General features: G+C 40.4%; 3 protein-coding genes and 2 non-coding genes across 7 annotated transcripts in view; 4 read left to right on the top strand and 1 right to left on the bottom strand.

Annotated features, from left to right (window-relative positions):
- The first annotated feature begins 13 nt into the window (after positions 1–13).
- Positions 14–19,122, top strand: TSR1 (TSR1 ribosome maturation factor). Of its 2 annotated transcripts, XM_045773664.2 has the most exons (16): positions 14–170; positions 351–454; positions 759–978; positions 1,095–1,229; positions 1,624–2,048; positions 2,831–2,990; positions 3,462–3,616; positions 4,075–4,271; positions 5,396–5,558; positions 5,905–6,015; positions 6,749–6,881; positions 8,205–8,321; positions 8,950–9,090; positions 9,195–9,269; positions 9,397–9,534; positions 18,627–19,122. In XM_045773664.2, the coding sequence occupies exons 1-16, from the start codon at positions 74–76 to the stop codon at positions 18,656–18,658; spliced, it is 2,403 nt and encodes an 800-aa protein (XP_045629620.1). In that variant the 5' UTR covers positions 14–73; the 3' UTR covers positions 18,659–19,122. The 2 variants fall into 2 exon arrangements, with proteins under 2 accessions (XP_045629620.1, XP_045629619.1); XM_045773663.2 differs by lacking the exon at positions 18,627–19,122 and having other exon boundaries at positions 9,397–11,129.
- On the bottom strand, positions 5,006–24,870 carry SRR (serine racemase). 2 transcript variants are annotated; one of them, XM_045773668.2, is made up of 9 exons: positions 24,680–24,870; positions 20,051–20,164; positions 15,377–15,548; positions 13,493–13,619; positions 12,999–13,102; positions 11,364–11,483; positions 11,161–11,235; positions 10,470–10,679; positions 5,006–10,123 (listed from the first exon to the last, which is right to left on the bottom strand). In XM_045773668.2, the coding sequence occupies exons 2-9, from the start codon at positions 20,077–20,079 to the stop codon at positions 9,908–9,910; spliced, it is 1,053 nt and encodes a 350-aa protein (XP_045629624.2). In that variant the 5' UTR covers positions 20,080–20,164; positions 24,680–24,870; the 3' UTR covers positions 5,006–9,907. The 2 variants fall into 2 exon arrangements, with proteins under 2 accessions (XP_045629624.2, XP_045629625.2); XM_045773669.2 differs by lacking the exon at positions 20,051–20,164.
- Positions 6,164–6,255, top strand: LOC123777227 (small nucleolar RNA SNORD91 family). Its single transcript, XR_006775617.1, has one exon. It is a non-coding gene; the product is annotated as a small nucleolar RNA SNORD91 family (small nucleolar RNA).
- LOC123777226 (small nucleolar RNA SNORD91 family) lies at positions 7,020–7,114 on the top strand. The gene has a single exon (XR_006775616.1). It is a non-coding gene; the product is annotated as a small nucleolar RNA SNORD91 family (small nucleolar RNA).
- The window catches only part of SMG6 (SMG6 nonsense mediated mRNA decay factor), a 229,627-nt gene continuing 229,439 nt past the window's right edge, over positions 24,860–25,047 (top strand). The window contains exon 1 of the mRNA XM_045773653.2: positions 24,860–25,043. Within this exon, the coding sequence (XP_045629609.2) occupies positions 24,956–25,043 (88 nt within the window). The 5' untranslated portion in view covers positions 24,860–24,955. The remainder of the gene's footprint in view (positions 25,044–25,047) is intronic.

The raw sequence follows: 25,047 nt of genomic DNA, 5'->3' as shown, positions 1-25,047 counted from the left end.
AGCCCTAAGAGGGGACCGGAAGCGCTAGATCCGGCCCGGAACTAGTACTGACTCGGTACACGTGAGTGGCAGCATGGCGGCTCATCGTTCTGGCCCCCTGAAGCAGCAGAATAAAGCTCATAAAGGCGGGCGCCATAGGGGTCGGGGATCCGCGCAGCGGGACGGCAAGGGTGAGAAGATAGGGTTGGAGGAAGAAGGGCTGTTTAGTTGATATTAACTAGTTTCCTTTATGTCCAGACTGAGCTACCTCGGGCCTGGACCCCGCGCAGAGCTTCTAACGTGGGCGGAGAGGGTCCCCTTTTTTGACCCTCTGATATCTTGCACAAGATCCCTTACTGATCTTCTTCTAGGTCGTCTCGCACTGAAAATCTTAAGCAAGAAGGTGAGAAAAGAGCTCAGCAGAGTAGACCAGAGGCATCGCGCCAGCCAACTCCGAAAGCAGAAGAAGGAGGCGGTGAGAGGAGCAGGGATTGGGGAATGGTGTGGCTTCACAACTGTTCTAGGCGGATAATACCTCGAACTAAAAAATACTAACCTGGGAAGGGGCTGGGTAATGTCACATGTCAGGAGTGCAGATCTAGGTTCATGCTACGGCATTCTTGGCCTTGGTCCGAGTTCCGGCCCACTCTCCAGGCATACGTGTTTCCTTTTACAAGAGAAATGCGGTGGGCTGGGAATGGGGGGTGAGGAAGGGGCACCCATACTGTGGGAAAAGCAATACTGAAACCAAGTACTGAAACATCGATTTGTTCTATTAGGTTCTGGCAGAGAAGAGACAGCTGGGCAGCAAGGATGGTCCTCCTCATCAGATACTGGTGGTGCCCCTGCATGACAGGATTTCCCTGCCAGAGGCTTTTCGGTTGCTTCAGGATAAGGACACCGGAACAGTACACTTCAGTGAATGGGGAAGCACCCATAGCTTTATGCTGTTATGCCCCCGCTTGAAACATCGGTGGTTTTTCACATCTGCAAGGCCAGGTTAGAGCATACAACAGTATCTTATATTGTTATGTTTTGAATAATGGTAATATTCTTCTAGTATAATGTGCTGGTGCCAGACACTGCTTCCCACTAACTTTGTTTTATATGTCTAGGAGAGCTGCACACTGTGTTAGACATGGCTAAAGTTGCAGATACCATCCTTTTCCTCCTTGATCCACTAGAAGGCTGGGACAGCACTGGGGATTACTGCCTTTCCTGCCTCTTTGCTCAGGGCCTTCCCACCTATAGTAAGTGAGTTGGGAGTATTAGAGGCAAAGGAGGGAAGTGAATTAGCATTTATTATGCACATGTAATTTTCCAGGCATTATGTCCAACACGATACAGTAATACAACTGATGGGTTGTATTTGGCTGGTGGCGGGTTATACATGTATGGCCTAAATTTGGTCCATCACTTAGAAATTATCTGTCAAGGTGCTTTTTTATTTCTGGACTGCCCTTTGCCCAGAGGAAGAAGAATATGAACTTTTGTTTCACTATAAAATTTTTTAGGGCAGTTGAATGTGAGGTTTCTCAGTGATCTCTGGGCTCACAGCTGAATTGTCGGCTTGTTTGTGAACTACAGGGGGGATTTACATGTAGTGAAGCAACAGGTAACAAAGCCTTTCTCTCTTTTTCATAGCACTGGCTGTCCAGGGTGTTTCTGGCCTCCCACCAAGGAAACAAATAGATGCCAGAAAGAAGCTAAGTAAAACAGTAGAGAAGCGTTTTCCTGATGACAAACTTCTCCTGTTAGACACTCAAAAGGAGGCAGAGATGCTGCTTAGGCAGTTGGCTAACCAAAAGCAACGGCATCTTGCCTTTCGAGATCGACGTGCCTACCTGTTTGCTCATACTGCTGACTTTGCGCCGAGTGAAGAAAATAACTTGGTGGGCACCTTGAAAATCTCAGGCTATGTTCGTGGGCAGACTCTGAATGTAAATAGCTTGCTGCATATCATTGGACAGGGTGATTTCCAGATGAAACAGATAGATGCCCCTATGGACCCTTTCCCTTTAAATCCTAGAGTGATCAAATCCCAAAAGGACCCGGGCATGGCAATGGAGGTAAGACTGATGTTTTTAAAGACTGTGTATTGTAGAGTCATGTGTAAGCTGGTGTAGGATGTGAACTAATGTCAAAGAAGGTAGTCTGCACTCCTAGACAACTATACTAGTCTCTGGAGGTGACTGCTAGATTGAAGTAAGGCAGTTGTTAACTATGAACATGTTGACATAGCACATATTTATCCAGCACTTACAGGTACCTTGCACAGCAATTGGCTTTGAGTTTATAGAAGACACACAAGATGTTTTTCCTTGGACAACTTAATTAGGTTAGAACAAATGGCAAACAACTGTGAAATAAAGATTGAAAAAGTGTGGTTAAGGTATAGACCTGCTGTGGAAGTTGAGAAAGTATACTAGCGAGCTTCATAGAAGAAATCAGACTTGAGCCAGATGTTGAGAAGGAGGAATGTACTTTGTGGTTGAAGAGAGATGAAACCATATCAAAGAAGTTAGAGACAACATGGACCTAGGCACAGTGATAGATCAGAGGGTTTCTTTGAACTCTGAAGTAATCAGCTTAATGGGAGTAAGGTATGTAATGTAATAAATAGGTAGGAGTGAGACCAGATTATGAAAGGCCTCAAAAGCAAGCAGAGGTAGAGACTTAAAATGGTAGGAAATTGAACGTTTGAAACATTTGACAAATTTTGGCTTTCCGTTTCATTCTATTTCATTCTTTTACTTGAGAACCATGTTATTTTTGGATCTCTCTGGTTACTGTGTTGGATGTGATAGATTTTTGTATAATGTTTGACTGGTGTCAATTCTTTTGTTTCCAGATTTGTGTTACAGATGCTGTAGCTGATATGGAGGAAGACCTTAAGGTCCTAATGAAGGCAGACCCTGATAAACAAGAATCTTTGCAAACAGAGGTTATCCCAGATCCAATGGAGGGGGAGCAAACCTGGCCCACAGAGGAGGAGCTGAGTGAGGCAAATGGTTGGTATTGGCAAACTTGTTTATAATTCGTCTGGCTTGGAATTGTGGATTTTCTCTAGCTGTTCACAGGGTAGAGTGGGATGAGGATGTATTTGGAGGTCAGTTTTTCTCTTCTTAGCTCTAAAGGCTGTATGTTTGTGCCAAGCAAACATTGGACACAGCTTGCTCCATTTTTCAAAATTATTTGTGTTATTATTTCCTAGCAAACAGATAAACAACTTTGTTGCAAAATTATTTAGCTGTGTAGTACTGCTAGTTCTCTCTCTCTCTCTCTCTTTTTTTTTTTTTTTTTAAGTAGTGCTAGTTCTGAGGCAGGTGAATTAAATTTGGAAGTAGTCTGTTCTACTCATAGTGTCAGTTAGAATTTCTGGTGTTGGTAGCAATATCCAGTATCTTGCTTAGGTGAGAATACCCAGAGTAGTAGCAGAAAGGAGATGTATAATTTAGCTTAACTTGTTTGGGCTTTTACAGACTTCTTGAAGAAAAGTTCCAAGGTGGTAAAGAAGGTTCCCAAAGGGACATCCAGTTACCAAGCTGAATGGATTTTGGATGAGGATGGTGAAAGTGATGGGGAAGATGAATATGATGATATGGAACATGAGGATTTTATTGAAGAGGAATCTCAGGTAAGAAATGGATCCTTGGGCCACTTCTGTGTACAGCCCCATATGCAAGGCAAAGTGCCATCCTGACCTTCAGAGGTGTGTGTGTGTGTGTGATCAGTTTCTTAGAAAGGCTTTGTTACCTGTAGCTGTCAGAAATGAGACTTCATTTTATAACTTAATCTTTATTAGAATTGATATTGGTTAGGACTGGGTGTCTAGTAAAATTATTTTATTTCTTTTTTTTTAAGATTTTATTTATTTATTAGAGCATGAGTGGGGTGAGGGGCAGAGGGAGAAGGAGACTCCCTGCTGAGCAGGGAACCCAATGTGGGGCTCGGTCCGGGGACTCCAGGATCATGACCTGAGCCAAAGGCAGACGCTTAACTGATTGAGCCACCCAGGTGCCCCAGAATTATTTTATGTCTAGTTCAGTGGCCTGTAAGGTAGAGACGGATGTGAAACTAATCTTTATTCTACAGGATGAGGGCAGTGGAAAGGAAGAGGAGGAGGAATATGAAACTATGACTATGGGAGAGTCTGTGCGTGATGATCTGTATGATGATAATGTGGATGACGAGGCTGAGGAAAAAATGTTGGAGAAATATAAACAAGAGAGACTGCAGGAGATGTTTCCAGATGAAGTAGATACCCCCCGTGATGTGGCTGCAAGAATTCGGTTAGTCAACAAGTCTAAAATCACTATGTTTTTATTGAAAATTTATGTGGCTCAGAACTATGTCAGTGTGATACAAAAGAAGAAAAACACATTGTCCCTGCTCCTGAGGGGCTTTCTTTTTTTTTTTCTTTCTTTCTTTTTTTTTTTTTTTAAGATTTTATTTATTTGACAGAGACATAGTGAGAGAGGGAACACAAGCAGGGGGAGTGGGGGAGGGAGAAGCAGGCGTCCTGCTGAGCAGGGAGCCCAATGCGGGGCTCGATCCCAGGACCCTGGGATCATGACCTGAGCCGAAGGCAGACGCTTAACGAGTGAGCCACCCAGGTGCCCCTGAAGGGCTAACATTCTATATAGGAAAGTAAGACAGACATATAGGAGACAGTAATACATAATCAAGTTCTAGACTGGTACATACTAACAATGTTACAGTACTTTAATGAAAGAGAAATACTGAGGTGAATTAGCAAATGCTTCCTGTAGGCGCTAATACTAAAAGTATAAAACATTTGGAGATTTGGGGGAGTTTGGGCAAGAATAAAAGCATGAAGAGTAGATGATCTTGTCTGTTCTGGATGTGAGTGACTAAAGCCAGAGAGTTTATGGTGGATAGTAGGAGGTAAGACTTTCATCAAGGACCTTGCTTACCAGATTAAGGAGCTACTCCCTGAAGGAGCCACTGTAAGGACTTTGTCAGTGAGGGACTGGGGCTTGGTTCTGAAATATTTATTAGAAGCTGGGGTGTTTTGTTTTTTTTTTTATGTTATTGTTTAAAGATTTTATTTATTTATTTTAGAGAGACACTATGAGCAGGAGGGGCAGAGGGAGAGAGAATCTCAAGCAGACTCCATGCTGAACGCACAGCCAGATGGGGGCTTGATCCCAGGACCCTATGATTCTAATCTGAGTCAAAACCAAGAGTTAGATGCTTAACTGACTCTGCCACCCAGGTGCCCCTGTTAAGAAGCTGTTTTGAAATGTGGTTTTAGGCTGTTAGGTTATCTTGATAGATAGTGGTAAAAGTTTTTTTTTTAAACTAGAACTTTAGCTATTTTAGAAGTGACTTGAGTGAAAAAACAAGTAGCACCGTATAAATTGGACTATTCTTTAAAATCTGCTATATCTAGATTTCAGAAATACAGAGGCCTCAAGAGCTTCCGGACATCTCCATGGGATCCTAAGGAAAACCTTCCTCAAGATTATGCTCGGATCTTTCAGTTTCAGAACTTTACTAATACTAGGAAACGCCTTTTTAAAGAAATTGAAGAAAAAGAGGTTGAAGGAGCTGAGGTATCTGCCTTCCTTTGTCCATCCCTATAATGTGCTTTTGTTTGCCAAGGTGCCCCGTCCTTTACTCCTCCTCTTTGCATGAGTACCTTAGATTTGTGCTGCCCATAGCTGAATTAAAGGAGCTGTTGAGTCACTGGTAAGAGTGATACTGAGAACAAAAGAGGTTTCAGATGGTAACTGAAAAAGTCTAATCTGGGTAGTTGAGGCATCTGTGAAAGGCAATTTTGAAGGGTGAGGATAGGCTTTAGAGTAGTCTCAATGACTTTTAACATATTTGGAGAAATGCTTCATCATTATTGAGACCTTAAGGGTAACTGCATGATTATTTTCTGCTTTCTTCTGGCAGGTTGGCTGGTATGTCACACTTCATGTCTCTGAAGTCCCTAGCTCAGTGTATGAGTACTTTAAGCGAGGAGCACCCTTGATTGCATTTTCTTTACTACCTCATGAACAGAAGGTGAGTTAGTGTCTTACAGGAAATGGGGAATTACAAAACTTTCCAACCAATTTTGTATTGTGTAACAGTCTAAAATTTTATGTGACCGACATTTTGCTAATAGGGATGTGAAAAATCTGCTTTAGGATTAGGAATCAAGAGAATATGATAGAGAAGTCAATGATGGTGTTACCCAACATGTCTGAACCTGTCTGAAGCATCTCAGTGATGCAATCTCTGTGTTCTGAGACTTCTCTTAAGTATGCTTGTCAGATTAGATTTTAACCAAGTGTTGGCAGCCTTAAAGGGGGTGGGGGTTATGCCACGGTGTAGATCTCTTTTATCTTGGTGGCCAGCAGTCATGTGTGTTGGCGTGGATGTGAGACCTCTGGCCTTTGGTCAGTTTGAGAGTTGAGGAGGGAAGGGTCTTGAATGAGTATGGTTCTGAGGCATGTGGTGAGTGAGTGAGTGACTTGAAGGCACTGATTTTGTGGCAGATATTGAGCTTTTGCAATGTTAGACACCTGAAGGTTGGCTCGTATAGGATGATAGTGAAAGGCTCTAAAAACCGGTCTATGTTTGACTTGAATACCAGTTGTTGGTAAATGTAAAAGGTGAATCTCGTTTTGTCAGCCATACTTCTCCATAAATAAGTATTAAAGGGAATCTGAACCTGCTAGTTTGGTTCACCTTCTTTCAATTGAGGGTGCTCTATTTTAGATATGAAGGTCTGTTTTTCTTATGTGTTCCCCAGATGTCAGTACTGAATATGGTGGTGAGCCGGTACTCTGGCAACACTGAACCTGTGAAAGCCAAAGAGGAGCTGATCTTCCACTGTGGGTTCAGGCGTTTCCGAGCCTCACCTTTATTCTCTCAGCACACTGCAGGTAAAGCAGTGGAGAAGCTTCTGGGTTCTTATCCATCTTAATGTCTTCTGGGGGACTATGGTTTGTAGTGGGGGTGTGCAGAACACACAGTTTCAAACTCTATAGGTTTCTGGGTTAGGGATATTTACAGTACTCTGGTTTAGAAGCCAATGATGTTTTTATTCACAATGTCTGAACCTGTCTGAAGCATCCCAGTGATGCAACTTCTGTGTGGTGCTGAGGCTTCTCTGCCATGAGTATTTGTTGCAAAGTGGTTTTGAATGGGAGTCAGTGGCTCTATAAAATGGTGTGTCAAAGTGTATAGAACCCTTGGCATCTGATGGTCAGTGGCAGTATGGGTGAAGGCTAAGGGTGGCCCACAGTTGGGTAAAAGAGGTATGTGACTGGCGTTTGAGATGTTAGACTAGATGTTGAAGAATGGTGACCAGGGACACTTTTATGGTAAAATGATTATATTCCTATACATTAGGAGTGGGAATATACTTTGCACTACTGTGGAGGCTTCTGAACATCACCTGCACACATTCAGCTCTCAGCAATGGCTGGAGGAAGATGATGAAAGCAGTAATAATGGGTGCTCTGGATAATCTTTGTTCTTACTAGCCATGCTATCTAAATGAGGGATAAACTTCTCTTTCCCTTAAAATATTTTATTTCCCTATAACTTCAGTATTAAGAAGGGGGGAGGGTTTTGTTGAAGGTAAAAGCAGAAGCCTAGATAGGCCTCAGGATCAGAGATGAGCAAAATATGGCTGTTAGGCCAAATCTGCCCCACTTCTTGTTTTTGTTACATAAAATTTTGTGGGAACACAGTTGTGGGTTTTTTTTCTCTTTACCCTTTTTTTTCCTCATGTATTGTCTGTGGCTATTTTTCTGCTATAGTGGCACAGTTGAGTAGTAGTAGTTGGAACAGAGAGTGTATGGCCACAGACCTGAAATTTTTACTCTGGCCCTTTATAGAAAATGTTTGCCAATCCTTGCCCAAAAGTAAGAGCTGTTGATTTAGTGGAGATATTCTCTGTAAAGCATTGTTTCTCAAATGAGGTAGGGGTGATAAGTATCAATCACCTAGAGAACTTTTTCAAACCCCAGATATAGTCCAAACTCCAAGATTCTGCCTCCAGTTGAAGAATCACTCTGAAGAAGTGAGTTGTATCTTTCAGTTGTATTGAGGTAGGAAAATATTTTGAGAACTAGCTGGGTAAAGAAACTAAGTTGCCTTAGGTTTAACAGTTGCAGTGATACAGCTTTTCACAGGTGTCTGGATTACGTATGGTTTCTCAAAATGCTTTTGGTTTTTCTTTTTAACCCCTATCATGGTAGCGGATAAACATAAATTTCAGAGATTTCTGACTGCTGATGTGGCCTTGGTGGTGACAATATATGGCCCAATCACATTTCCTCCTGCATCTGTGCTGCTTTTCAAACAGAATAGCAATGGTAAGTTAAGTTCACTGAGGTGAACAGGCCTGCAGGTCCTTTATAGGTTTAAAACCATTTTCTAAATTTAGATTTAAGAGCCATCTGGCATGAAGAAGGTAATGATAGTTTTTGAAATATCCCAGTCTCAGCCTCACAATGATCTGAGGCAAGGATGACAAATGGGGTTTTCTCTTGCTCACAAAGCATAGCTAATAGGTAGATGCTTCTCAAACTCTTATATTTAGGATAGGCTCTGGGGACAGGCTTAGTGGGAATTTCATTTAATGATCTTTGCCATGGACCCAGGAGGGCAGCATAATATAGCCCTACTTTAAGTTAGTTTCTCTAGGGGTGCCTGGGTGGCTCAGTCGTTAAGTGTCTGCCTTCGGCTCAGGGCGTGATCCCAGAGTGCTGGGATCGAGCCCCATATCAGGCTCCTCCGCTGGGAGCCTGCTTCTTCCTCTCCCACTCTCCCTGCCTGTGTTCCCTCTCTCACTGGCTGTTTTTCTCTCTGTCAAATAAATAAATAAAATCTTTAAAAAAAAAAAGTTAGTTTCTCTAGAGTTTGTTAGGTCTTTAAATGGACTGGAGCAATAAATGAAGGCTTTGGCTTGTAGACTCCTGCTGCTCTGCTTTTGCTCCTTAGGAATGCACAGCCTCATTGCCACAGGCTATCTATTGTCAGTGGATCCGGACAGAATGGTCATCAAGAGAGTTGTTTTGAGTGGTCATCCTTTCAAAATTTTTACTAAGATGGCAGTAGTGCGTTACATGTTCTTCAACAGAGGTAGGTGTGAAGGATGGGATCAGGTTGCCTTTGTGGGGTGAGGGTTGAGTTTACATTTTGTAGGTATATGTTTCATCTTGGTCTTCTATGTGTTTCATTCTAAGAGGATGTGTTGTGGTTTAAACCAGTGGAACTGAGAACAAAGTGGGGCCGCAGGGGACACATCAAGGAGCCTTTGGGTAAGAAAATGTGGATTTGGCGCCTTGCCCAGGTTTTCCCAGTGCTACTAAATGACTGTTGGGTTAGAAGACTACTGCTTTAAAATTTTCTATTTCAGTTTGACTGACTTGCTTTTTTTTTTTCTAGGTACTCATGGCCACATGAAGTGCAGTTTTGATGGGAAGCTAAAATCTCAGGACACAGTACTGATGAACCTCTATAAACGAGTTTTCCCCAAATGGACTTATGACCCATATGTACCAGAACCAGTACCGTGGATGAAAAGTGAGATTTCTTTATCAGTGCCCGAAGTGGACATGAAGTAATGGATTCATTGGGATTTTGTCTCATTGTTACCAGTGAATACTCTAGGGATAGGAGCCTACAGGTTGTAATTAGGCAAAGTTTGTGTTTTCTGCTTTAGCCTAGAGGTCTATTGCCTTTTTGCAAAAGGCTTTTCTTGGCCTTGACAAGGTGTCTCAGTAAACTATGGATGTTTTTCTCTTGCTACTTAGTTAGAAAAAAAAGCTATAACTGAAACATCCACTCTCCATTAGGAATTTGAAAGCTGTTTAAGAGGAATATAGGAAGTTAAAGTAACCAGGAAACAAAATTTCCAAGTGTCTAGAGATACCGAATCCTATCTCATTTGCATAAACTAAACAGAAACAGATTGATAAGAATCTGGCCTTTCAGCCTGCTTCACCCAAGTTAGGGAGGTTAGGTCTACATTTCCACCACTGAGCACAATACAAATGTTCTTTACTTCTGGGGAAACTGTTTGAAAATGCTGAGACAGTACAGCAGCCACTCCAACACCAGCTGTAGGTTCAATAAGCAGTTTCATCCTCTCCCACACCAGCTGGGTTGCATACTGTTGGTATGGAAGGGAGTAAGAATTAGTGAAATGGGAAAAAGGGAAAAAGCCTAGTTAGTTGGCCTTTACAATTAAAGGCCAGATGGGGTTACATGCCCATTCCGACTTTTTCTTCTTGGCCATATGTATATGCTCACCAATGAAGGGCAGGGCTTTTTTCCCATCCTAACTCTGCTGCTAATGTTGGAAGGGTTGTCTTAATACATCTGGGGCACCCTCTCACGGCATGAAGTCACCTAGTCAAGTCCCCAGGGAATAAGTTGCTACTCATAACAGGAGAAGACTCTTTTGCCTAAGAAGTTGCTCCATTCTTTCATATTTTCCTTTCTTACCAGAACCTCACCTTAATTTCATCCTCTGTGACTGTGAAGACATCATCAACAAGGTCCCTTATAATTGGCCAGGTGTTTAAGCCAATGCTGGATTTGACACCATCTGCTATGGTTTCTGGAGGATAGGGATTGGGAGTCAGTTCCCCTTTCAGCTTGGACTGGTAGCAGTCATCTGCATTCAAGGGTTCAGCAGCATATACCTTCACACTAGGTCTCAGAGCCTGTGAAGAGGAATATTAGACATCTTAAAACTAGCATTTTGCCTGCATACCTGTAGTAAAATAGGCAATACAGGTAACTCATTTCTTTTCTAGAGCCTTTCCCTTGATTGATGTAATAAAAATAGATCTTCAAACATTTTAAATTGTATGCCTAATACTAGCCTTTAGTTGCTTAGATCACATCTGGTTCTGGTAACTAGGGAAAAGAGTAGCCCCTTACTTGGATAGTGGGTTGTTGAGGTGGAATTCAGGAAAAGGACTGTGAGGATGCCACTCATTGTAACTGCTTTTGCCCTGTAAAGTTGTTACAGATTAAGAACAGGGTAGTGAGGCAGAGAAGAGCTTTCCATTTCAAGTGCGAAGAGTTGATGAGAAGGAACAGCAGTTGGGAATGTTGAGCCAAGTATCCGCAGTGTACTATGATGTAAAATAAAATTCTCTGTGCCTGAAGTGGGGAGTCCTCCAGAAGCTATTTTCTTACCTTAACTGCAATTGCTATTCCAGCAACCATTCCTCCTCCTCCTACAGGTACCACCAGTGCATCTACCAAGGGTACCTTTAGTGAAAAGAATATAGAATATAAATAGGTCTATTTATAATCAATTTTATATGTACATAAAATAATTGACTCTACAGCCAAACATCAGCTTTACCGGTGCCTAAACAGGAATTAACAGCTCTTACCTGGTTTAGTACTTCCATGGCAATTGTCCCTTGCCCAGCTATCACTGCAGGCTCCTGGTTGGGATGTACCATGATGCCTTCTGTTTCTTCCATAATTCTTCTTGTAACATTTTCTCTGGACTGAAAGAGTACATTAAATTAACGTACTTGATTTGTATTTCAGATTTCCCAACAAGTTAGATTTAGTTATTTAACACTTTATTGGCCATCTTTCTTTTTTCAGACTTTTTTGGGCACTGGGGATAAACTAGTCCCTGTGCTCAGTGGAGTTATGTTCTAATGTGATGGGGAGGGGTGGCATATAAATGAATATATGCTATGTCTAAATGCTATGGAGAATAAGTCTGTTTTATAGAGTGTGCTCAGGAAGGGCCTTTGGTGATGTGACATTTTAATAGGTTTGAACAAGTGCTGTGGATCTCCAGAATATTCCAGGGGGAGAATAATAGCAAGTGCAAAGACCACCAAGTAGGAGTGCTTGGCTTTTTTGAGAAAGGGCTAAGTTAATGTGGTTGATGTGGAATGTTTGGTGGGACAGTAATGGTGGGAGATGATGTCAGAAAGATTGAAATGGGCCAATTCATCCAGGCCTTAAATGATTGCAAGAATTTTGGTTACCATTGTATATAAGATGGGAAACCATTGGAGGATTTTCAGCTGACAAGTTTTAACTTATTAAATGGGTAGTTCTGGTGTTGGTTAGAAAACAGACTAGTTGGGCAAGGGTGGAAGGAGAGAGACCACTTAGGCTACTGTATCTAGGTGAAAACTGATGTTCATTTGAATCAGAGCATTGATGGTAAAGGCTGTTAGAAGTAGTTGGATAATAGAAACGATTTTTTTAAAGTTTATTTATTTATTTTTAAGTTACCTACATCCAACATGGGGCTTGAACTCATGACCCTGAGATCAAGAGTTGCATACTCTTCTAACTGAGCCAGCCAGATGCCCTGGATAATGGAAATGATTTGGAAGTAGGACTAAGATTTGGATGTAGGGTGTGGGAGAATTCTCAAAGGTGACTTCATTTAGTTTGAGCAACTAGAAGGATAAAAGTTGCCATTTACTGAGATGGGGAAGACTGGAAGAGGAGCAGCGCTGGGGAAGAAGATCAGGAGTTTGGTTTTAGACATGGTAAGTTCGAGGTGCCTATTAAGACATTCCAAGTGGGAATATCAGGTGACATACAAGTCTGGGTTAAGGGCAAAGGTCAGGACTGGAGTTAGAATACAGGTGATATTTTTTTTCATATATTTTTTAAAGATTTTATTTATTTGAGGGAGAGCGAGAACAGGGGGAGGGGCAGAGAGAGAGAAGCACACTCCCTGCTGAGTGCAGAGCCCCACACGGGGCTCAATCCCAGGACCATGAGACCATGATCTGAGCCAAAACCAAGAGTTGGTGACCCAACTGACTGAGGCACCCAGGCACCCCAGAGTATAGATGATATTTTAAACTATGAGATTAATGATCTCATCTGAGTGAGTATAGGTAGAGAAAAGGTTGGGCATGCTAACATTGAAAGGCAAAGAGGAAACACAGGAGATAGAAGAAACAGCTGGTAGGCTAGGAAGAGAAGTTTCATTTGATGGTGAAAGTTGTTAAGGTGATGCTGAATACTGTTCTCTTTCTTACCTCATCACTCTGTTCACTGTACACTATGGAGGCTCCATAGGCTTGTATTGCCAATTTTTTACAATTGGGAGCTGTTTGGGGCACCACAATATAAGCAGGAATCCCTGGGAGGGAGAAACATGTTTAGTTAGTACAAATCAGGAGAATTTATAAACTTCTGTTCAATTTGCTTATAATGAGATAGGAACCTGGAAATAACCTTCCCAGAATAATCACCAATCTCACTTTCCCACTCTTCTCTGATGATCCTACCCAGTACCCTGAGAAGTCAGTTAAGTACCTTCCAGTTTGGCAGCATAGGCGAGAGCCTGGCCATGGTTTAGTAAGAATACTTCCCCACTCTTCTCTGATGATCCTACCCAGTACCCTGAGAAGTCAGTTAAGTACCTTCCAGTTTGGCAGCATAGGCGAGAGCCTGGCCATGGTTTAGTAAGAATACTTTCCCACTCTTCTCTGATGATCCTACCCAGTACCCTGAGAAGTCAGTTAAGTACCTTCCAGTTTGGCAGCATAGGCGAGAGCCTGGCCATGGTTTCCACTGCTATGAGTAACCACAGCTTTGGGCTTCTCTTCTGAGGTGGCAGGAGTCAAGCCTTTGATTGCATTAAGTGCACCACGAATCTGGAAAAGGGATGGTGAAACCGTGGATTTGATTAAAAAGTTTCTTTTCAGGGCGCCTGGGTGGCGCAGTCATTAAGCGTCTGCCTTTGGCTCAGGTCATAGTCCCAGGGTCCTGGGATTGAGCCCCACATCAGGCTCCCTGCTCAGCAGGAGGCCTGCTTCTCCCTCTCCCACTCCCCCTGCTTGTGTTCCCTTTCTTGCTGTCTCTGTCAAATAAATAAACAAAATCTTAAAAAAAAAAAAAAAAAGTTTCTTTTCAAAACACCAAGGAGTTTTCCTAGGTTTTCTCTTCCTAACACTGCACATCCATTATATCACAAAATCTTGATTGTACCTCTGAAATATGTGTCTTTGCCACTACCTTGGTGAAGCCTCATTTCTCAACTTGCATATTATCAAACCTCAATTGATCCTGCCCCAAGGATCATTCTCTAATATTTACACTAAGTTATGAAAGTGACTTTTTTAAAATGTTATCTTTTTATTGACTGCCTATTTTGTAAGTACAAATTCCTTACAAGTTGCAGTCTTTCTAAGCACATTTACTGCTTCTGTTACTGTTGTAGCCATCCTAAATTGCTTCCAGTTTCCCTCCTACAGGTTAGCTCATACCCCTGTACCTCTCAGCATGCTGGTACCCCTACATATAGTTCTTTTCGTTCATTCCCTCATCTGGCTAAAAGTACTCATCCTATAAAATTTAGATCAAACATCACCTGTTTCAACTTCCTTGATCTCCCATGCAAAATGAGGCATTTTATTACATGTTATTTTATTTGTATCTCACAAGTTACTTGTCATTAACCTGTTTGTTGAGTAGCCTATCTTGCCCTACAATTGTTAATAGTACAAGACCTACTGCTTATATGTATGTGTGTGTGTGTGTGTATGCCTAGTATATTAGTGAACAGAAGTATTTGATGTGTGATGAATGAAAAATAAACCATGGCAGAAGCAAAGGGCAAAAGAGAATAGAGTGTTTAACATAAAAGTGCTCATTAATGGTGGGGAAAAGTAATCCTAAAACTACCACTTAGTAGGTACTAATACCTATCAGGCATGGTGCTAAATGCAACTTTCAGATTTTTACCTGAAAGGATCTTAAAACTCAACTAACAAATTACTGCAGTGAATCAACACAGAAGTCTTTTATCTTTTTACATTTTTAAAAGTTTATGTAAGTAATCTCTACACCCAATGTGGGGCTCGAACTCACAACCCCAAAATCAAAAGTCGCATGCTTTTCTGACAGCCAGCCAGGCACCCCCAGAAGTCTATCTTTATGCAGAGGAAAGGTTCTGACATATTTTGTAGAAAAAGATCTTACTGATGAGGGCTTAGCTAGATTTAGATCTTTTATGTTCATAATAAGGTATCAATGAATAGCGAGTTGACGCAAAGTGAATGCCTAAACTTGGTTGTTTACGGGTTAATCACACTTCCCCGTGTTGCCTTGCAATAATCAAATTAATGTCTATTGTCTGGGTTTAATCACAAGTTGCCCCTTTCATTCTCAAACGTCTTTGGACACTAAATTATATCATCACCCCAATTATAAGAGATTTTGAGATTATGTAGAAGTGGCTTATAAACACCGTAATGCTAAGTAACCAGCACTTGATCAAAGGAAAATTTCTACAACCCTTTTCTCAGCTATAAAAATAGTTCTACCTACCTCACTGGGTGGTCAGGAGGATCAATTAAATAGGTAAGGAGTTTGAAAAGATACATGATACATTACCAAAAGGCATTATTACCTTAAAAGATCCAGTTTTCTGGAAGAGTTCACATTTGAAGAAAAGATTGCGTCCTGTTACTTGATTCAAAATGAAACTTGTTAACACTGGTGTGAGGTGAATAAAATCTTGAATGTTGACACGAGCTTTTTCAACATCAGCAAAGGAGATGCAGTACTGAGCACACATGATTCTGAAACCCAGAAATAAGGGGTCAAAGCAAAGCCTGAGACAATATGTTTAAAATGAAAAGATTTTGAAAATGGCTAACAGACCCACAGAATGTACAAGAGTGAACCATAATGTAAACCATGGACTTTGGTAATGATGCATTGTAGGTTCAATTGTAACAATCCCATTCTGGTGGGGGATGTTGATAATGGGGAAGGCTCTGCTTTTGTGGGCGTATGGGATACATGGGAAGTCTCTTCAACTACCCATCAATCTTGCTGTGAACCTTAAATTGCTCTAAAAAAATTTCTCCAAAAAAAAAAAAAAAAAAGGGTAGGGGAGGAAAATGTACAACACAAGAAAATAAACCTGGGTCTGTGGTATTAATGGAATGGTCTCCAGTACTGGGGCTCCAGAATCTCTGTATAGAAGGGAACTTGCCTTGAAGCTGCGTTTCTTAGTAAATATGTTTTGTTTTTTTCTGGTGAAGCTTTATAGGAAATAATTGGTGATTATAGAAGGCTTAAAGCTTACGCCTCACCCTTTATCATCCATCTCTTGGCACTGTCACTGGTCTCTACTTTTTCATCATTGTGAAGCTTGAATGAACTGGGTTCAAAATCTGTTATAAATTTTTATTTAAAAAAATTATTTCACAAGGGGGGATATTGCTTACAATCCTATCTTCTTAATTATGTTCATTTTCTGTCTCCTGTTTCTTTAGTATACATACATTACATGACAGTTAAAATCATAACATTTTGTTTACTCCTATTCCATTTGGCTCAATTTCCTCAAAGTTTCTATAATTATAATTTTCAATAAGTTATGCTTCTGTTTTTCACTATTTGTAATGTAGCATTTAAACACGAAGTTTCCCTTTATCCTTCCTATGAACAAACACAAGCTGTGCGTGTTCAATTAAAAAAACAATTGGATCTGTTTCCTCCCCAAACACAATTGCTGTCTAAGTTCTAGGATTTATCTTTCCAGGCCCACATACATTTACAGACAAAACTTTTTTGACAGGTTTGGTAACTTGCTTTTTCTCAGACAATATTATGAATATGAATTATTGCTTATCAATAGATATACAACATTTTAAATGGCTACTTCTTTTTACAAAAATACCATAATTTAAAAAAAAGGTTTTATATAACTTGTTGAACATAAAGATTTTTTTTTCTATAATTTTTTGTCTATAATAATGTAATGAACAGATACGTTGCAAGATCTTTGTGGGTAGATTTCTGCCAAAGGGTATTTTGCATCAAAAAGTATGCACACTTCTAAGACATTTGATACCCACTGCCAAACTGACTTCCAGAGGTGTTGCAGATTTTATCAATTTACACTCTCAACAGCAGTTTTTAAGGAATGCCCTTTTCCCTTCACCCTGCTGTGTCATATTTGATCTGTCAATTTAATGAAATATGTCTAGTAATTTGAATATATATTTCTTTACTAGTGATTAAACATTTTTTCCTGTATATTGGCCATATTCTTTTGTGAATCTTTAACATAACACTTCCAACCAAATGATCTATTTTTTTCTGAAATGCCATGTTTATCAAAAATTAAATTTCTGTTAATGCTTGGAAACTTTCTGGACTTTGTATTTTGTTCCACTAATCAGACTGGCAGTTCCTTCTCCAGTTGTTCACTGTACTAGTACATTCTGCCATGATAACTGTAAAATGTATTGGCTTTTCTCACACATAAATTCTTTCAAATGAACTTTCAAAATCCTTTATCAAGGTTGCCAGTTTAAGATCTACAAATGAACTGGGGGCATAATTGACATTTAAAAATACTGAGCCTTCCCATCCATGAACATGGGTGTCTTTCAATTTAGTATGGTGTTTTTGTTTTAGGTTTCTCAAAAAGATTTTCATTTTGTAAGTCCTGTGTAGATATGATTAAATTTATGCCTAAGTACAAATATTTTTGTTGTTTTTGAGATAAGGTATATTTTTTAAAGATTTTAAATATTTGTCAGGTAGAGCTCACAAGCAGGGGCAGGGGCAGAAAGAGAAGCAGGCTCCCTGCTGAGCAAGGGCCTGATGCAGGCAGGACTCAATCCCAGGACTGAGACAATATGGGATCATGACCTGAGCCAAAGGCAGCCATTTAACCCACTGACCCACCCAGGCATCCCGAGATAAGGTATTTTTAACTAGGTATTTAAATTGCTTACTGATGATATATATGAAAAGTAATAACTTTTGTATATTTAGCATAGAATAGGATACTTAAGTAGATTACCTTGTTAGATCTAATAGTTTTATAGTTGACTCTCCAATCAATTACCCTATCTGCAATTAAAGATGATTTGTCTTTACCTTATAAGTATACCTCTGGTAACTTTTTCAGTGACTTCACAGCTAATTGGTTATCTGGATTTGCCACTTCCTCCTGAATTAATTTTGGTAATTTATATTTAACTTTTTGGGGAAATCATCTAATTTAAAATTTCAAATGTTGTAGTATAAAGTTGAACACACTAATATTTCTAAGCATTCTTCCTATCTTTTTGGTATTTTTTATTCAATCAACAAATATTGAGCACCTCTATGTGTCAGACATTATTTGATCCTGGGATATAGTGTTAGAAAAATGACTTGTCCCTGCTCTTAAAGCTTATAATATAGTGGAGAGATGTGTAATAAATAATCCAAAAATAAATATATATTTACAAATATTGATAGGTGATATCAGGGAAGTGTGTTAGGATACTATAATGGGAGGGTATTTAGATCAAGGAAGGAGGTTAAGGAAGGCGCTCTGTGGAGAAGTGAAATTTAAGTTATGACCCATAAGGTGAATGGGCAGAATAGATGGAAAAGTGTTTCAGGGGAAGGGAATATGTGTGAAGGCTTTACGGATGAAAGGAACGTGGCATGTTACAGAAACTAAAAAGAAGGCCAATATATATGAAAATAGTGATCAAAGGGGAGTATGGTAACAGAGAAAGAGAGTGAAACTGGCAGGGTCTACATCATGAGGGACCATGACTCATAAATTTTTTTTCTGAAGAGCAATGGAATGGCATTGGACAATTCTGAGCAGGTAAGTTACATGTTAGAATTTGTATTTTCAGAAAAATCACTCTGGCTACATTGTGCTGAATGAAAAGGAAAGAAATAACACTGGAATCACGGACTCCATTTAAGAAGTATTGTCTACATGAAACTCCACAGGTGCTTGGATTGAAAGTGAGGGTAGAAAAAATAATCGAGATACATTTTGGAAAAACAAATCTGATTTAAAAACGGGCAAAGGACTTGAATGGACATTTCTCTAAAGAAGATATACAAATGGACACAAGCACATGAAAAGATGCTCAACATCACTAATCATTAGGGAAATTCAAATGAAAACCACAATGAGGGGCGCCTGGGTGGCACAGCGGTTAAGCGTCTGCCTTCAGCTCAGGGCGTGATCCCGGCGTTATGGGATCGAGCCCCACATCAGGCTCCTCTGCTATGAGCCTGCTTCTTCCTCTCCCACTCCCCCTGCTTGTGTTCCCTCTCTCGCTGGCTGTCTCTATCTCTGTCGAATAAATAAATAAAATCTTAAAAAAAAAAAAAACACAATGAGATACCACCTTACACCTATTAGGATGACTATTAAGCAAACAAGTGTTGGCTAGGATGTGGAGACATTGGACTTTTTGTGTACTATTGGTGGAAGTATAAAATGGTGCAGCTGCTATGAACAGTACGGTAGTTCCTCAAAGAATTAAACAGAATTACCATGTGATCCAGCAATTCCACTTCTGGGTATATACCAAAAAGAATTCAAAGTGTTTCAAAGACATATTTGTACACCTATGTTAATAGCATTATATATAGCATTATTCATAATTATTATTATTCATAATAGCCAAAAAGGGGGAGCAACCCACGTATCTATCAACAGATGAATGGGTAAACAAAATGTGGTATATACATACAATGGAATAGCATTCAGCCTTAAAAAGGAAGGAAATTCTGACAGGCTACATGGATGAATCTTGGGGATACTATGCTAAGTGAAATAAGCCGGTCACAAAGAAACAAATACTGTATGATTACACTAATGTGAGGTACCTAGAGTGGTCAGATTCAGACACTCAAATGGTGGTTGCCAGAAGCTAGGGGGAAGGGGAATGGGAAGTTGTATAGTTTCAGTTTTCCAAGATAAAAAGAGTTCTGGAGACTGTTGTAAACAATGTCAACGCACTTGACACTACTGAACTGTACACTTAAAAATGGTTACAATGGTATATTTCATGTTATGTGGACTTTACCACAATTTAAAAAAACACAAACACACAGACACACGAGAGATTATAATTAGGCCTCTTGGTTGCAAGTCATAGAATACCAGTATGAACTGGCTTAGGCACAAGATGGAGGTAATAAGACTGGTTCATGGAATCCAAGAAGAGTTGAACCATGGAAAGGGGAGGAATATGAAACTTCAGGAACAACTGGAACCAGGGACTTGAGATTTTTCCAGGACTTTCTCATTGTTTCTCACCTCTGCTGTTTTCTGCATGTTGGCTTCATTCTTTTTCATTGCAGACCAGCTGGTTCCACATGGCAGGACATTTGGGGGCTGACAGCTCCTGTTTTACATTTTATGGCTTCCACACTGGAAAGGGATTTTTTTTTCTTAGTTTCAGTTCAAAAATTCTGGATAAGGATTCTGATGGGTACATCTTGGCCCAGGACCAGTGGTCAAGGGTGTTAGGTCATTTGACAATACTATGCAATAGTGAGAAGTATTTACAGAAACATGAAAAAGAATGATTTCTAAAACAATATCAATTATGTACATTTAAAACACATACATAAAATGATACTATATATTATTCAAAGATACATGTATATCCAAAGACACATATTAAACACAATTAGAGTGGCTACCTAAGAAGGGAGGGAAGGAACATGAATAAATGGAATGAAGGAGAAAAGATAAAATGAGAAAGGACTTGTTGATGAAAGGGTGAACCAAATTGTATGACTGCCTCAAATTTCTGTACCTGAGGGGAAAATAGCAAGCAAAAGTGAGAAGAAGAAAAGGAAAGAAAAACAAAAGGTACTTCTGAGTGGGAATGGGAGGGCAGTTTTCGAGAGAAAAGGTGAGAATGTTGAGGTAATGAATACCATAGCTGTCCACTACGGAAATAGAAAGCACATATTCTGATATTGGATTTAATGTGTGGAGTGAGTGAGGTGGGAGTTTAGGGCAACTCCTGGGTTTTGACTTGGATGATGACATAATTTATTGAGATATGACTGGTGAAGCAACAAGTATTTTAAGGGAAAATCAGATACTTCATGAGATGTTTGAATTACTTATGAGACATCTAAGAGGATGTCCTTTTTTTTCTTTGCCAGAAATGTGTCCATTTTTAATGTCTATTTTATTTCTGAAAAATGAGCTCTTCAGTTTATCAAGTTCTATTTTATTAATTTCTGATTTTATCTTTATTCTATTTTCTTGTTTTAATAATTCTTATTAATTTTCATCTTTTTAAAAAATATTTTATTTATTCATTTTAGAGAGAGAGCGTGCAATCGGGGAAGGGGACAGAAGGGGAGGTAGAAAGAATCTGAAGCAGACTGCACTGGTCGCAGAGCCTGATGTGGGGCTCAATCCCACCACTGCGAGATCATGACCCTAGCTGAAACCAAGAGTTGGACGCTTAACCAACTGAGCCACCCAGCTGTCCCATTAATTTTCATTCTTTAGAAACCTTTTTTAATTTAAAATTTTTATTTATTTTTTAATTAAGTTTTAAATTTTAATTCCAGTATAATTAACATACAGTGTTATATTAGTTTCAGGTGTACAATATAGTGATTCAACAATTCTATGCATTACTCAGTGCTCATCAGGATAAGTGTACTCTTTAATCCCCTTCACCTATTTCACCCATCCCCCCACCAACTTCCCCTCTGATAACCATCAGTTCTACAGTCTTTTTCGTGGTTTGTCTTTTTCCTTTGTTTGTTTCTTAAATTCCACATGAGTGAAATCATGTTATTTGTCTTCTCAAACAGACTTACTTCATTTATACTCTCTAGCTCCATTCATGTAACTGCAAATGGCAAAATTTTATTCTTTTTTATGGCTGAAAAATATTCTATTGTTTATATATACACATCACATCTTCTGTATCCATTCATCTACTGGTGGACACTTTGGCTGCTTCCATAATTTGGCTATTGTAAATACTGGTGCAATAAACACAGAGCTGCATGTATCTTTTTTGAATTAGTGTTTTTGTATTTTGGGGGTAAATACCCAGATGTGCTATTACTGGATTGCCTTCTTTTAAAATTAATAATAAACGCACTCAGGCTATTAATTTTCCTTTGAGTACTGCTTTAATGATATACCATAGGTTTTGCTATGCAATATTTTCATTAATTTTAATTTTTTAAAAAGATTTTATTTGAGAGTGAGAGAGAGAGAGAGAGAGACCACTAGAGGGGGGAGGGACACAGGGAGAAGCTGACTCCCCAGTGAGCAGGAAGCCTGAAGCAGGGGTCGATCCCAGGACCCTGGAACCATGACCTGAGCTGAAGGCAGATGCCCAACCGACTGGGCTACCCAGGCACTCCTAATTTTAATTTTTAAAGAACCCACAATCTTATCTTTGTTTACTTTTTTGACCTATGAGTTATTTAAAATTTATGTTTAGGGTGCCTGGGTGGCTCGGCTAAGTGATTGCCTTTGGCTCAGGTTATGATCCTGGATTCCTAGAATCGAGTCCCACATCGGGCTCCCTGCTCAGCAGGGAGTTTGCTTCTCCCTCTGATCCTCCCCTCTCTCGTGCCTTCTCTCACTCTCAAATAAATAAAATCTTTAAAAAAAAATTTTGTTTTAAGAAAATTTCCAAGTAGCTAGATTTTGCTTAATTTGTCATTATTCATATCTAGTTTTACTACTCTGTGCTCAGCAAACATGACCTGTACAGTTTTTGGTTTTAGAAACTGAATTCCTCCAGGGGCACCTGGGAGGGCTCAGCTGGTTAAGCATCTGCCTTGGGCTTGGGTCATGATCCCAGGGTCCTGGTATTGAGCCCTGCATGGGGCTCCCTGCTCAGTGGGGAGTCTGCTTCTCCCTTTCCCCACCCCCCCCCATTCCCCGCTTGTGCTCTCTCACTCTCTTTCTCAAATGAATAAATAAAATATTTAAAAAGAAAAAAAAGAATTTGAATTCCTCCCTTCTCCACTATCCAAACTTGTTATTTTTTGGATTACCCATATGTGACCAAATTCCTACTATAAGAATTTAAAACATTACAGAAACATAAAGACCTTTTACTCTCTAACCCTTAAATCTATTCTCTTCCATAAAGATAACAACTTTAAAAAGTTTAGTATGTTTTCTTGCACACCTTTTTTTGGACGTATTTATATAGAAACTTACATATACAATATATGGTTTTTTGCTGCACTTAGAACCATACTCTATATATTGTTCTGCAACTGGCTTTAAATTTTTTAAAAATTATATATCTTGACTGTTTTATGTCAAACACATTTTAATTCTTTAAACTCAGAAGTTTTCATTTAATACAGGTCTAATTATGATTGTTCATTTATTTTTACCTTGTTATTTCATGAACCATTAAATCTGAGAGCTAAATTTAAGTCTTAAATTTAAATTTTCCCATCAACTTAGTAAATTTTCTTCTATTACTTCTTTGATTCCTGCTTCTCAGTCAGCTCTGTTATCACCTTCTGGAACTTGTACTTTATTATTAGTTTTCTGGATCCATTCTCCATGTTTTCTATTCTTGTCTCTCATAGTTTCATGTTATATTCTCCCCTCTGAGTTCTGGTAAATTCTCTAGAGCTGGCTAAACTTTTGACGTATCTCATCTGCAGTACAGAGACTGTTGCATTAATTTGGCAATCATGTTTTTCCTAAGAATTTGTTCAGATTATTTTTCCATCTTTTGAAAAAAAAATTAATGCAATGTCTTAACTTCAATGTTAAAACGTATTAGTTTTGGGGCACCTAGGTGGCTCAGTCGGTTGACCATCTGCCTTTGGCTCAGATCATGATCCCAAGATCCTGGCATCCATCCCCTCATCCAGCTCCCTGCTCAGCAGTGGAGTCTGCCTCTCCCTCTGCCCCTCCCCCAGCTCCTGCTCTCTCTCTCTCTCTCAAATAAATAATAAAAAAAGAATTATAGTTTTTAATATTTCATCCTATTTCGTTCGTATGTTTGAAAGATTGCCATTTGCTCTGACCACTCAAATTAATCTCCTTCTTCTGAAACACTGAATCTTTTCACCTATCTATTGACATTCTCCATCTGCTTAGCCTTCTGGAGGTGAAATGTGTGTCACATAATAGGGATTGAATGAGTTCTGTCACAGATTGTTCAAATCTTTTAGACCTAGTCTAAGGAAAATTATTGGTAACTATTCTTTGATGGTGTAGAGGTCCAATAGACTGTATGGGATTGGTGGAGGGAAGCAGCCTTGGGGGAGGGACTGTCACCGCAGTTCTGAACAGGGGCTCAGGAACAAGTTAAAGTACCAGTCTTCTGATCAGTTATATTTTAAAGATGTAAAAAACAAAACAAGACAACCACCACAGATCCAGGGAAGTCAAGTAATTTTTCCAAGAACCCACAATGATACAGAACTTCCCAAATCGACTTACAATACCTTTTGACATGCTTCCACACAACCTTCCCTCAGCAAGAGCCAACTATACTGTATTTTTTTTTTTTTTTTTAAGAAAAGTGTGTGTGTGGTGGGGGGGGGGGGGGAGTCAGGGGTCTTGGGAATGTAGTCCGCCATAAAGGAAAAGACTGATACTCTGATACTCATCCCCTGTGTCACCCTGGGCTGGGCAATTTGCTAAGCTTCTCTAGAAAAGGGGGGAGGGGGACACACGGATAATAACTGCTCTTACAAGACCTTTAAGGTCTTCAAGTAAAAGCCTGGGGCGCTAGTCCGGGTCTGTGGCGGGAGACCTTGGCCTAAGATGACTGGAGGCGGCCGGATTGTGGGGTGTCTCCGTCAGCCCGAGCCCCTGACCAGCACCAGTGTCCTCGATGGCCACCACAGAGGCAACAGCAGCCACCGCCGCGAACGCCCGCGTCGCCTGGCCTGGCTTAGCCTGGCCTCTCCTCACCTCACAGCAGCCGCGTTCCCAACTCCAGCCTCAGCTCACCTTCCCGACCACACCTCTGCGCACGCGCAGCGCCCTCCTCCCCAGCTCTCCGGAGCCGCTGAACTTGCGTTCAGAGCTTTTCCTCCCAGTGCGGCCACCGTCGTTAGGGGAGGAAGGCGGGAGGGGGCGGGGACACGGGTGGGAGGTGGGTAAGCGCGCGCACCGCCCGTCCGTCGTGGTTTCCTGGCTGCGCGCGGTGGTGGCGGAGTGGCTGCAGCTGTAGCAGCAGCCGCGAAGATGGCGGAGGGGTTGGAGCGTGTCCGGATCTCCGCGTCGGAGCTGCGAGGGATCCTAGCCGCTCTGGCTCCGCAGGCCGGGAGCAGAGGTGA

The sequence above is a fragment of the Ursus americanus genome, chromosome 23 (assembly GCF_024610735.1).
Source record: "Ursus americanus isolate L20-20 chromosome 23, mUrsAme1.1.p, whole genome shotgun sequence".
Classification (NCBI taxonomy): domain Eukaryota; kingdom Metazoa; phylum Chordata; class Mammalia; order Carnivora; family Ursidae; genus Ursus; species Ursus americanus.
This window is presented reverse-complemented; position numbering and strand designations above follow the sequence as displayed.